This window comes from Chelon labrosus, assembly GCF_963514085.1.
Source record: "Chelon labrosus genome assembly, chromosome: 13".
NCBI classification, from domain to species: domain Eukaryota; kingdom Metazoa; phylum Chordata; class Actinopteri; order Mugiliformes; family Mugilidae; genus Chelon; species Chelon labrosus.
Window position 1 is genome coordinate 19645248 of NC_140346.1, and position 13328 is coordinate 19658575.

At 41.2% G+C, this 13328-nt stretch overlaps 2 protein-coding genes across 2 annotated transcripts; both read left to right on the top strand.

The window, feature by feature from the left end:
• Nucleotides 1–100: 100 nt before the first annotated feature.
• On the top strand, nt 101–4153 carry LOC311497840 (extracellular calcium-sensing receptor-like; the record flags this gene model as incomplete). The annotated part of the gene is made up of 9 exons (XM_084558204.1): nt 101–277; nt 510–804; nt 990–1076; nt 1369–1638; nt 1917–2123; nt 2219–2494; nt 2713–2940; nt 3035–3158; nt 3240–4153. Exons 1-9 carry the CDS (start codon nt 168–170, stop codon nt 4151–4153), a joined length of 2511 nt encoding a protein of 836 aa, XP_084414330.1. The 5' UTR covers nt 101–167.
• A 2286-nt stretch (nt 4154–6439) lies between these two features.
• On the top strand, nt 6440–10395 carry LOC311497841 (extracellular calcium-sensing receptor-like; the record flags this gene model as incomplete). Its single annotated transcript, XM_084558205.1, has 9 exons — nt 6440–6639; nt 6885–7179; nt 7335–7421; nt 7631–7900; nt 8187–8393; nt 8485–8760; nt 8950–9177; nt 9272–9395; nt 9482–10395. 9 exons carry the CDS (start codon nt 6440–6442, stop codon nt 10393–10395), a joined length of 2601 nt encoding a protein of 866 aa, XP_084414331.1.
• Nucleotides 10396–13328: the final 2933 nt, after the last annotated feature.

Consider the following 13328-nt stretch of genomic DNA (forward strand, 5'->3'; position numbering starts at 1 on the left):
AGTGACTGAGCTCAGCAAAGGTGTAAATCAGAGGGGAAGTCATGCATCCATTTTTACACACCAACTTGCTCTTACTTATGTGGTTGTGTTCCTACTTTTCTTCTGCAGCGTCCTCCCCTCCGTTCTCCTCATCCTGTCAGTTACAGGGACAGTTTCATCTAAATGGGATGCACAAGTCTGGAGATGTGGTTCTGGGTGGACTGTTCCAAATCCACTTCTTTTCCGTGTTTCCTGACCTGTCTTTTACCTCTGAGCCGCAACAGCCTTCTTGCCATGGGTGAGTTTGTTAGGGAAAAAACATAAATGAGAAACTTGTCAAAATCAATATCATTTGTTGAATGTATATTTGATAATCAGCTCTTTCACAACAGTTAGGTTGTGTATTTCTGGCATGTATACAAAGTAGGCTTTTTCATCTAAATGTTATAATAACTGTTTCTATTCACCTAGCTCAGTTATATGCAAAATGTACACAGTTTGCATTGTAAAGTTTTGTATTATTGTGTTAGTTTTGATGTTATAGGATTTAGACGGGCCCAGACCATGGCCTTTGCTATTGATGAGATCAACAGAAACTCCAACCTGCTACCGAATGTGACTCTGGGATACAGCCTGTACGATCACTGCGTCAATGTCGGAATCGCATTCCGTGCAGCACTGTCATTAGCAAACGGTCAGGAGGAACAAATTATATTAGATGAGAACTGTGTAGGAAACCCTCCAGTTCTGGGGATTGTGGGGGATTCTTCCTCTACACATTGTATTGCCATCTCCAATGTGTTAGGTTTGTACAGAGTCCCTATGGTAAGTTCCCTGCTGAGCTATCTAATAATTCTCTCTAATGATATCATTTTCATTTAAATTTGTGTTAAATCTCAGTTTAAAAATCAAACAAACAGAAGGTGAATGACTTGGTAACATCTGAGAATTGACCTTTGTTGGATATATCTGTGAATAGTTTTAGAATATACAGTCTGTGTCTTTCACAGGTGAGTTATTTTGCCACATGTGCCTGCCTGAGTGACCGACAAAAGTATCCATCCTTCTTTAGGACGATCCCAAGTGATGCTTTCCAGGTGAAAAAAATAATAAAATAAATATATATATGTAAAAATTAAAGTGCAAAAACAGTATTGTTTTTCAAATTAAAAACCATAATTATAAAGAAGTATATTCTTCTTGTAAAAGAACATTGATGTTTTGTAAAGAAAAAAATGTAAAAATATATAATTTTTCAAAAGTAATCCATTGTACTGTCTGAGACAAAAGAAGAAAAAAAAGGCTGAAAGGCTGAATGTTTCACTGAGGTTTAGAAGATTTTTCCAATGAAACATGATATATGTATCCCCTTACTCTGTGTTCACACAGGTGCGCGCTATGATTCAGATTCTGAAGCATTTTGGCTGGACATGGGCAGGTCTGCTAGTTGTTGATGATGATTATGGACTCAACGCTGCCCGATCCTTCCAGTCTGACCTGAGTCTGTCTAGTGAAATTTGTCTGGCTTACACAGAGGTTTTACCCTGGGACAATGACCAAGTTGAACTAAGGAGGATCGTGGATGTGATCAAGAAATCCACAGCTCGTGTGGTCATTGTGTTTGCACATGAGAGTTACATGATTAACCTCATGGAAGAGGTAGGCCTTCAAATACACCTTAAATATAACTTAATAAAATTAACTGTACTTTTACTTGTCACTCAAAGTTCTCTGCTACAGTTAAATATGTATGTAAACACATTATTAATTTTTAAGCATTATTATTTAAATGTTGTTTATTTTTTAAGGTTTTAGAGTGAGATCACTTCCTTAGAGAAAAATGAATGAACTCAAGTCATGAAGATATGCATCATCATATGTAAAATTGGACTAATTTAGTGGCATATTGATATCTATATTTATATTTATTATAATAGGTGGTGAGGCAGAATGTAACAGGCCTGCAGTGGATGGCCAGTGAAGCCTGGACAGCAGCTGATGTGCTCCAGACCCCTCACCTCATGCCGTACCTGGGTGGCACACTGGGCATTGCCATCCGTCGAGGAGAAATACCAGGCCTCAGGGACTTTCTGTCACAAATACGTCCTGATCTACATCACAACAACAACTATGGAAATAACACAGTAAGATTTTTACCCAACAGGTCTAGTATTTACAAGAATGTTATAATGCATTCTATTGTATTGTTTCAGCCACATGTTTTTATCATATATTTCAGGTGAATCAGTTTTGGGAATTCACGTTTCAGTGCAGATTTGCACCACCTCCAGAGGGGTGGCTGGAAGGTGGGGGAACACTGTGCACTGGACAGGAAAATCTACAGTCTGTGGAGACTGAACTTTTGGACACTACAAATCTCAGACCTGAGTATAATGTGTACAAGGCTGTGTATGCTCTAGCCTATGCCCTTGATAATATGCTGCAATGTGAGCCAGGCAAAGGGCCTTTCAGTGGAAACAGCTGTGGAAATTTACAAGCATTGGAGCCATGGCAGGTGTGATATCACGTTAAACTGTTTACCAAATGCTGTGCTCTATAATTTCAGTTCAGGTCAGTTTAGTATGAAGAAATAAATACATAGGATTAATTCAAAATTTTACTGGTAGAGAGCTAGAAGGACTTACCCTGCAGAAATACCTCTGTGTAAAGAGCTCAACATTTATTTTTTCGTTCTCTTTCATTTTTCTCTGTTTCTAATTTTGATTTCCACAGCTTCTACATTATCTGGACAAGGTCAACTTCACCACATCATTTGGTGATCAAGTGTCATTTGATGAGAATGGTGATGTCTTACCAATATATGATATAATGAACTGGTTGTGGCTCCCTGATGGAAGAACTATAGTTCAGAATGTGGGTGAAGTTAAAAGGTCAGCCTTCAAAGGTGACGAAATTACAATTGATGAAGAAAAAATCTTCTGGAACTTTGAAAACAAGAAGGTTTTTAGACTTTTTTACTGACCCACATTTATTTTACTGTGATTACTATAAAATAACTGATTCTTGTTTTCTATCTTTTCTTCTTTCCCTGTAGCCACCCTATTCAGTTTGTAGTCAGAGCTGTCCTCCAGGTACCCGAATGGTGAGAAAGAAGGGGGAACCTGTGTGCTGTTTTGACTGTATCCCTTGTTCTGAGGGAAAGATCAGTAATGAAACGAGTAGGTGTTTATGTTTCTTTTTTTTCTTTTTTAGACATATTACATCCCATATGTATCTTACTGTCTTCTCCTTTTTGTCAGACTCTATGGAGTGCTTCAGTTGTCCAGAGGACTTCTGGTCCAGTCCACAGCGTGACCACTGTGTTCTCAAGAAAACAGAGTTCCTCTCCTATCATGAACCTCTGGGTATCTGCTTGACAATCACCTCATTACTGGGCACATTTATCTGTGCTATTGTCCTAGGGATATTTATCTATCATCGCAGCACACCTATAGTACGTGCCAACAATTCTGAACTTAGTTTCCAGCTGCTGTTGTCTCTTAAGCTATGTTTCTTGTGTTCACTACTGTTCATTGGGCGTCCCAGATTGTGGACATGTCAACTGAGACATGCAGCATTTGGAATCAGCTTTGTTCTTTGTGTTTCATGCATCCTGGTCAAAACTATAGTGGTCCTGGCTGTGTTCAAGGCCTCAAAGCCAGGAGGTGAAAGCAGTCTAAAATGGTTTGGTTTAATGCAGCAGAGAGGAACAGTTCTGGTTCTTACTTTTATTCAAGCTGCAGTCTGTACTGCCTGGCTTGTGTCTTCCTCACCAGCTCCTCATAAAAACACACAATACCACAAGGACAAGATAGTTTATGAGTGTATAGTTGGGTCCACGGTTGGTTTTGCAGTGTTGTTGGGTTACATTGGTTTACTGGCCACTCTTAGTTTTGTAATTGCATTTTTAGCAAGGAATCTTCCAGATAGTTTCAATGAGGCCAAACTCATCACTTTCAGCATGCTGATTTTCTGTGCTGTGTGGGTGGCCTTTGTCCCTGCTTACATCAGCTCACCAGGCAAATATGCAGATGCAGTGGAGGTATTTGCCATCCTGGCCTCCAGTTTTGGCCTGTTGGTGGCGCTGTTTGGACCCAAATGTTACATAATCCTGCTGAGACCAGAGAGGAACACAAAGAAAGCTATCATGGGTCGAAATACCACCAAGTCATAAAATTGAAACTTTACCAATGTCATCCACTGCATTTTGCACTGACCAAAATCACTTTACTGAACTGCAAGTAAAAGTAATGTTATCGAAATCACTTTGGTTAGTACATCAGTAGTTCTCCCAGTAGGGCAAGACAATGTTGGGCAATTTTGCAACAACTTAAATCAACAGCAGGCTAACTAGATCTTGTTACATTGCATTGAACAGTTATGCCAGTGCATTCTGACATATCTGACCCATTGAGTTTGTCACAAATGTTTTGAGTGCTGAAGCTTGTTGACCTACCCACAACAATCTGGGTGATCAGTAATGATGATCAGTGGCATTTAGCCAGACACTGTGGTTGAACAAATACCTTTCTTACTCCCTTTCATCTGCCATCGCCCCCTCCGCCCCATGCAGAAAACACCCAGAACAATTAGTCCTGTATTCGACTTCAAAAATGTCTGTTACATCATAATTATTTTTAAGCCTCAGTGATAAAAACAATCACCCCATCCTCATTATCAGCATTGAACATTAAATGACTACATCAGTTTGTATGTTCTGGTCTGTTAAATTCCCCAAATATGACAAATGTTACTGGCCCCAGCGGGACAACCTTTTGGGTGAGTGACATTGGCTAGTAAATTTCCGTTATGGGAAGTAGTCACCCGAAAAGTGTGAGAATAAGCAGCACAAAGCCACTGCTGTGAATATGTCTACTGGGTAATGTTTCATGTGGCAAAAAGTGGCTTCACAGCTTGAAGTTTTGCATAGCAGATGACCAGATATAGTGTACTATAGTGTTCATAAACAGAAAATAAAGGCCTGGTTCACAAAAAGTTCAGACAGTGTCTCTCTCCTTCCTTCTCTCCCTCCACTGTGAAGTTTGTTCAGACATTGAAACTAGTTACCAGCCAGAGCTAGGCCATAGTACCTAGCCTGAAACCTGATGTTTCCCTATCCACGAACCAGAGGGTTAGCAGTTCAGTCTCCGGTACATGGAGAAGATGTCTCATTGTCACTTTAAAGCACTTAACATGGGAGCAGAACCATCAAGGCTTGAGACTGAACAATACTGGTAAACTATTCTTTCTTGAGTGACAGCTTCATCAATCTCACAGACTCAATAGGTTTACGTTCCAGAGGACTAACTCCAGGTTCACAGAAAGTTACGACAATGTCTTGGTCCTCCCTAAACTCCAGACTACTGATTTGTGGGGAAGTCCTTTCTATGTTTTCGTACACAACATCCAAGGCTGTCAGGGATACTGCTGATGACACCATTTGGCAACTCTCTCTGGTGATATTCCTTGGTTGACTGCTGCAGCCTGCAGGTGCCCACTCTGGCCTGCAGCTATGCCTGTTGGTGCAGTCCCAAGCTGAGAGGGCGCTTCTGTACTGGGTGAATGCATAGGAGGAAGCAGTGGAAGGATATGCACCATCGCTGCAATCAGTCCTAACAGCACAGTTGACAGGAGACCCCTGAACCATAGCTGCACATGTGCCAGTCAGTCCCTGACAGAGACAGCCTCTGCAGACCGGTCAGTGCTTTTTCTTTTTTTATTAATTACAATGCCATAATGATTGTTGCTTTTCACCTTGCTAAACTGATAAAATACAGTTGTAGAATGTTCACATAGTTGGTAAAATGTTGCACTGTATGTTGTTGTATTGTTTACTATAACTAGTGCTATTTTTGTGTTTGATTTGATGTACTAGGATTTAGGCAGGCTTAGACCATGACCTTTGCTGGTGATGAGATAAAAAGAAAATGGGATTCAGTCTGTACAGTTTGCTGCTACCATCTAGTGGTCATTTTACTTTTTCCTGATACAAAGTGACCATTCGGGGACAAATATGTTTTTTAAAACTGTATTTTTTTTCAGGTTTTTAAATTACAGACTTCAATGGAAGAACATTTGTAATTTACAACAAGTCAAGTCAAGTACATGTAGATGTCTGAGTAGAGGATGAAGTGGTTTAACTTCATCCACACCACATGTACATTGACGTCCAATTGATGTGACAAGTTCCAATCGAATTGGTTCACACAAGTCAAATCTGAAAATAAGAATCGACAGTTATCTTTAATGAATTGGCCTGAAAAACGAAAATAATGTCAAATCAAATGCATTTTAGGCCCTGCCCCAGTCTGCCTCTATGGGTGTTGTGCATAATTAAACAACACCGCAAGTCAATAAAAGGAGATGACAAAGCTTTCAAACTTAGTGACTGAGCTCAGCAAAGGTGTAAACCAGAGGGGAAGTCATGCAGCCATTTTTACACACCAACTTGCTCTTGCTTATGTTGTTGTATTTCTACTTTTCTTCTGCAGCGTCCTCCCCTCCGTTCTCCTCATCCTGTCAGTTACAGGGACAGTTTCATCTAAATAGGATACACAAGTCTGGAGATGTGGTTCTGGGTGGACTGTTCCAAATCCACTTCTTTTCTGTCGTTCCTGAGCTGTCTTTTACCTCTGAGCCGCAACAGCCTTCTTGCTATGGGTGAGTTTGTTAGGGATAAAACTTAAATGAGAAACTTGTGAAAATCAATGGCATTAGTTGAATGTATATTTGATAATCAGCTCTTTCACAATAGTTAGGTTTTGTATTTCTGCCATGTATACAAAGTAGGCTTTTTAAAATATATTGTTCATCTAAATGTTATAATAACTGTTTCTATTCACCTAGCTCAGTTATATGCAAAATCTACACAGTTTGCATTGTAAAGTTTTGTATTATTGTGTTAGTTTTGATGTTATAGGATTTAGACGGGCCCAGACCATGGCCTTTGCTATTGATGAGATCAACAGAAACTCCAACCTGCTACCTAATGTGACTCTGGGATACAGTCTGTACGATACCTGCATCAATGTCGGAATCGCATTCCGTGCAGCGCTGTCATTAGCAAATGGTCAAGAGGAACAAATTATATTAGATGAGAACTGTGTAGGAAACCCTCCAGTTCTGGGGATTGTGGGGGATTCTTCCTCTACACATTGTATTGCCATCTCCAATGTGTTAGGTTTGTACAGAGTACCTATGGTAAGTTTTCTGCTGAGCGATCTAAGAATAGTCTTAAGATCATTTCCATTTAAATTTATCTTAAATCTCAGTTTAAATATCAAAGCAAACAGAAGAGGAATGACTTGGTAACATCTGTGAATATATTTAGGATATACGGTCTGTGTCTTTGACAGGTGAGTTATTTTGCCACATGTGCCTGCCTAAGTGACCGACAAAAGTATCCATCCTTCTTTAGGACGATCCCAAGTGATGCTTTCCAGGTGACAAAAACATATATATGTACATACAAATTAAAATGCAACAAAAGTATTGTTTTTGAAATTGAAACTCATAATTATGAAGGCGTATATTCTTTTTGTAAAAAAGCATTGCTGTTTTGAAAAGAAAAAATGCAGAATGTAAAAATATGTTTACAAGATTTTTCCGGTGAAACATGATATATATATCCCCCTACTCTGTGTTCACACAGGTGCGCGCTATGATTCAGATTCTGAAGCATTTTGGCTGGACATGGGCAGGTCTGCTAGTTGTTGATGATGATTACGGACTCAATGCTGCCCGATCCTTCCAGGCTGACCTGAGTCTGTCTGGAGAAATTTGTTTGGCTTACATAGAGGTTTTACCCTTTGACAATAACCCAGCTGACGCAAGGAGGATTGTGGATGTGATGAAGAAATCCACAGCTCGTGTGGTCGTAGCGTTTGTACATGAGAGTCACATGATGAACCTCATGGAGGAGGTAGGCCTTCAAATACACCTTAATTATAACTTAATGAAATGAATACTGTATTTCTAATTGTCAGTGAAAGTTCTCTGCCACGGTTAAATATGTATGTAAACACATTATTAATTTGTAAGCCTTATTTCAATGCTGTTTATTTTTTAAGGTTTTAGAGTGAGATCACCTCCTTAGAGAAAAATGAATGAACTCAAGTCATGAAGATATGCATCATCATATGTAAAATTGGACTAATTTAGTGGCATATTGATATCTATATTTATATTTATTATCATATGATTCATAGATGGTGAGGCAGAATGTGACAGGCCTGCAGTGGATGGCCAGTGAAGCCTGGACAACAGCTGATGTGCTCCAGACCCCTCACCTCATGCCATACCTGGGTGGCACACTGGGCATTGCCATCCGTCGAGGAGAAATACCAGGACTCAGGGACTTCCTATTACAAATACGTCCTGATCTACACCACAACGACAGCTATGGAAATAACACTGTAAGTTTTTTACCCTGCAGGTTCAAGTATTTACAGTACTATTGTAATGTATTGTATTATTTCAGCCACATGTTTTTATCATATATTTCAGGTAAAACAGTTTTGGGAATTCACGTTTCAGTGCAGATTTGCACCACCTCCAGAGGACTGGGTGGAAGGTGGGGGAACACTCTGTACTGGACAGGAATATCTTGAGTCTGTGGAGACTGATCTTTTGGACACTACAAACCTCAGACCTGAGTATAATGTGTACAAGGCTGTGTATGCTCTGGCCCATGCCCTTCATGATATGCTGCAATGTGAGCCAGGCAAAGGGCCTTTCAGTGGAAACAGCTGTGGAAATTTACAAGCATTGGATCCATGGCAGGTGTGATAACATGTTAAACTCTGTTTACTCCAACTGTTTACTAATTTCTGTGCTTTATAATTTTCAATTTTACTGGTAAAAGAGAGCTACAATGATTTACCCTGCAAAAATACATGTGTGTAAAGAGAATAACATTTATTTTTTTTGTTCTCTTTTATTTTGCTCTGTTTCTGATTTGGATTTCCACAGCTTCTGCATTACCTGGACAAGGTCAACTTCACCACATCATTCGGTGATCAAGTGTCATTTGATGAGAATGGTGATGCCTTACCAATATATGATATCCTGAACTGGCTGTGGCTCCCTGATGGAAGAACTATAGTTCAGAATGTGGGTGAGGTTAAAAGGTCAGCCTTCAAAGGTGAAGAAATTACAATTGATGAAGAAAAAATCTTCTGGAACTTTGAAAACAAAAAGGTTTTTAGACTTTTTTACTGACCCACATTTATTTTACTGTGATTAGTGTAAAATAACTGATTCTTGTTTTCTATCTCTTCTTCTTTCCCTATAGCCTCCCCGGTCAGTTTGTAGTGAGAGCTGTCCTCCAGGTACCCGAATGGTGAGAAAGAAGGGGGAACCAGAGTGCTGTTTTGACTGTATCCCTTGTTCTGAGGGAGAGATCAGTAATGAAACCAGTGGGTGCTCATGTTTCACTATCTTTATTGTTATGTCAGGTATATTACATCCCATATGCATCTCACTATCTTCTCCTTGTTTTCAGACTCCTTGGAGTGCTTCAGTTGTCCAGAGGACTTCTGGTCCAGCCCCCAGCGTGACCACTGTGTTCCTAAGAAAACAGAGTTCCTCTCCTACCATGAACCTCTGGGTATCTGCTTGACAATCACCTCATTACTGGGCACATTTATCTGTGCTATTGTCCTGGTGATATTTATCTATCATCGCAGCACACCTATAATACGCGCCAACAATTCTGAACTTAGTTTCCAGCTGTTGTTGTCTCTTAAGCTATGTTTCTTGTGTTCACTGCTGTTCATTGGAAATCCCAGATTATGGACATGCCAACTGAGACATGCAGCATTTGGAATCAGCTTTGTTCTTTGTGTTTCATGCATCCTGGTCAAAACTATAGTGGTTCTGGCTGTGTTCAAGGCCTCAAAGCCAGGAGGTGAAAGCAGTCTAAAGTGGTTTGGTGCTGTGCAGCAGAGAGGAACAGTTCTGGTTCTTACTTTTATTCAAGCTGCAATCTGTACAGCCTGGCTTGTTTCTTCCTCACCAGCTCCTCATAAAAACACACAATACCACAAGGACAAGATAGTTTATGAGTGTGTAGTTGGGTCCACCATTGGTTTTGCAGTGTTGCTGGGGTACATTGGTTTACTGGCCACTCTCAGTTTTGTAATTGCATTTTTAGCACGGAATCTTCCAGATAGTTTCAATGAGGCCAAACTCATCACTTTCAGCATGCTGATATTCTGTGCTGTGTGGGTGGCCTTTGTTCCTGCTTACATCAGCTCACCAGGCAAATATGCAGATGCAGTGGAGGTATTTGCCATCCTGGCCTCCAGTTTTGGCCTGTTGGTGGCGCTGTTTGGACCTAAATGTTATATAATCCTGCTGAGACCAGAGAGGAACACAAAGAAAGCTATCATGGGTCGAAATACCACCAAGTCATAAGATTAAAACTTCAAATTGACCAATGTCATCCACTGCATTTTGCATTGACCAATGAAATTACAAGTAAAAGTAATGTTATCAAAATCACTTTGATTAGTACATCAGTAGTTCTCTCAGTAAGGAAGACAATGTTGGGCAATTTTGCATAATTTCCACAGTGACCTGATCAACTTAAATCAACAGCAGGTTAACTAGATCTTGTTACATTGCATTGAACAGTTATGCCAGTGCATTCTGACATATCTGACCCATTGAGTTTGTCACAAATGTTTTGAGTGCTGAAGCTTGTTGCTTTCTGGGTGATTAATAATGATGATCAGTGGCATTCAGCCAGACACTGTGGTTGAACAAATACCTTTTTTTCTCCCTTCGTCAGCCATCGCCCCCTCCGCCCCATTGCAGAACGCACCCATAATCATTAGTCCTGTAATTAACTTCAAAAATGTCTTTTACTTTTTATAATTATTTTTAAGCCACAGTGATAAAATCATTCACCCCTATCACATTATCAGCGCTGAACATTAAATGACTACATAAGTTTGTATGTTCTGGTCTGTTAAATTCCCCAAATATGACAAATGTTACTGGCCCACCATTCCCATTTCACCGGGGGAGTGACATTGGCTAGTAAATTTTCGTTATGGGAAGTAGTCACCCGAAAAGTGTGAGAATAAGCAGCACAAAGCCACTGCTGTGAATATGTCTACCAGGTAATGTTTCATGTGGCAAAAAGTGGCTTCACAACTTGAAGTTATTGCGTAGCAGATAACCAGATATAGTGTACTATAGTGACTGGAAACGCAAAATAAAGGCCTGGTTCACAAAAAGTTCAGACAGTGTCTCGATCCTTCCTTCTCTCCCTCAACTGTGAAGTTTGTTCAGACATTGAAGCTAGTTACCAGCCAGAGCTAGGCCATAGTACCTAGCCTGAAACCTGATGTTTCCCTGTCCACAAACTAGAGGGTTAGCAATTCATTCCCTGGTACATGGCCCGCATGCTGGAGCAAGACACTGAACCCCGAGTTGCTGTGTGCTACATCAATCTCACAGACTCAATAGGTTTGCATTCCAGAGGACCCAGGGCTGACTCCAGGTCCCTAGGTAGCACTGCAGGCAGTCTAACATAAGACTTAAATCTCTGGGCACCCATCAAAAAAAAAATAAAATAAAAAATGGCTTGCGGAAGTCTTCCCCTCGTCCAGCTGGTCCTACAGAATCAGCAAACTTTCTGAATACCCAAAAAGTGAGCATGTCTTCTTGGTTCACCCCACACTGCTGCCATCAGTCTCAAGAACACAGTTGCTAGGTGACCCTTGCCCCAGGGCTGCTAATTTGCCCTATGGCATTCTTGAAAGATTTTTGCGTGAGAGGGACAGTGGCAGTCGGCATCCAAGCACAGAAACTGTGACGTGGTATGACTCCAGCCTGCTCTTCTCCTTCTTGAGGTGAAGGCCTATGCCCATGCCTTATATACACTATATTACCAAAAGTATTCGCTCACCTGCCTTTACTCATTCTATGAACTGAAGTGCCATCCCATTCCTAACTCATAGAATTCAATATGATGTCGGTCCACCTTTTGCAGCTATTACAGCTTCAACTCTTCTGGGAAGACTGTCCACAAGGTTGAGGAGAGTGTTTATAGGAATTTTTGACCATTCTTCCAAAAGCGCATTGGTGAGGTCACACACTGATGTTGGTCGAGAAGGCCTGGCTCTCAGTCTCCGCTCTAATTCATCCCAAAGGTGTTCTATCGGGTTCAGGTCAGGACTCTGTGCAGGCCAGTCAAGTTCATCCACACCAGACTCTGTCATCCACGTCTTTATGGACCTTGCTTTGTGCACTGGTGCACAGTCATGTTGGAAGAGGAAGGGGCCCGCTCCAAACTGTTCCCACAAGGTTGGGAGCATGGAATTGTCCAAAATGTTTTGGTATCCTGAAGCATTCAATGTTCCTTTCACTGGAACTAAGGGGCCAAGCCCAGCTCCTGAAAAACAACCCCATACCATAATTCCTCCTCCACCAAATTTCACAGTTGGCACAATGCAATCTGAAATGTACCGTTCTCCTGGCAACCTCCAAACCCAGACTCGTCCATCAGATTGCCAGATGGTAAAGCGTGATTCATCACTCCAGAGAACGCGTCTCCACTGCTCTAGAGGCCAGTGGCGGCGTGCTTTACACCATTGCATCCGACGCCTTGCATTGCACTTGGTGATGTGTGGCTTGGCTGCAGCTGCTCGGCCATGGAAACCCATTCCATGAAGCTCTCTGCGTACTGTACTTGGGCTAATCTGAAGGTCACATGAAGTTTGTAGCTCTGTAGCAATTGACTGTGCAGAAAGTCGGCGACCTCTTTGCACTATGCGCTTCAGCATCCGCTGACCCCTCTCCGTCACTTTACGTGGCCTACCACTTCGTGGCTGAGTTGCTGTTTTTCCCAAACGCTTCCATTTTGTTATAATAGAGCTGACAGTTGACTGTGGAATATTTAGGAGCGAGGAAATTTCACGACTGGATTTGTTGCACAAGTGGCATCCTATGACAGTTCCACGCTGGAATTCACTGAGCTCCTGAGAGCGGCCCATTCTTTCACAAATGTCTTGTTTCACAGTCTGCATGCCTGAGTGCTTGAATTTATACACCTGGGGCCAGGCCAAGTGATTAGAACACCTGATTCTGATCATTTGAATGGGTGAGCGAATACTTTTGGTAATATAGTGTATATATAGGCACATTGCAGGCTATTATCCAAATAAATTCAATACTCTGATCTTTTCCTTCTGCAGAAGGTCGAGGACTGCATTCATTCACCTGGTGAATGTGTGAAGGGCCAGTAAAATGCCGGAGCAGAAAGAATTTGAAGATCCTGTCATTGCAGGTGAACTTCCGGAACCACTTGTGCCCTTCTCAAGTCAAAGCTGGTCCTCATC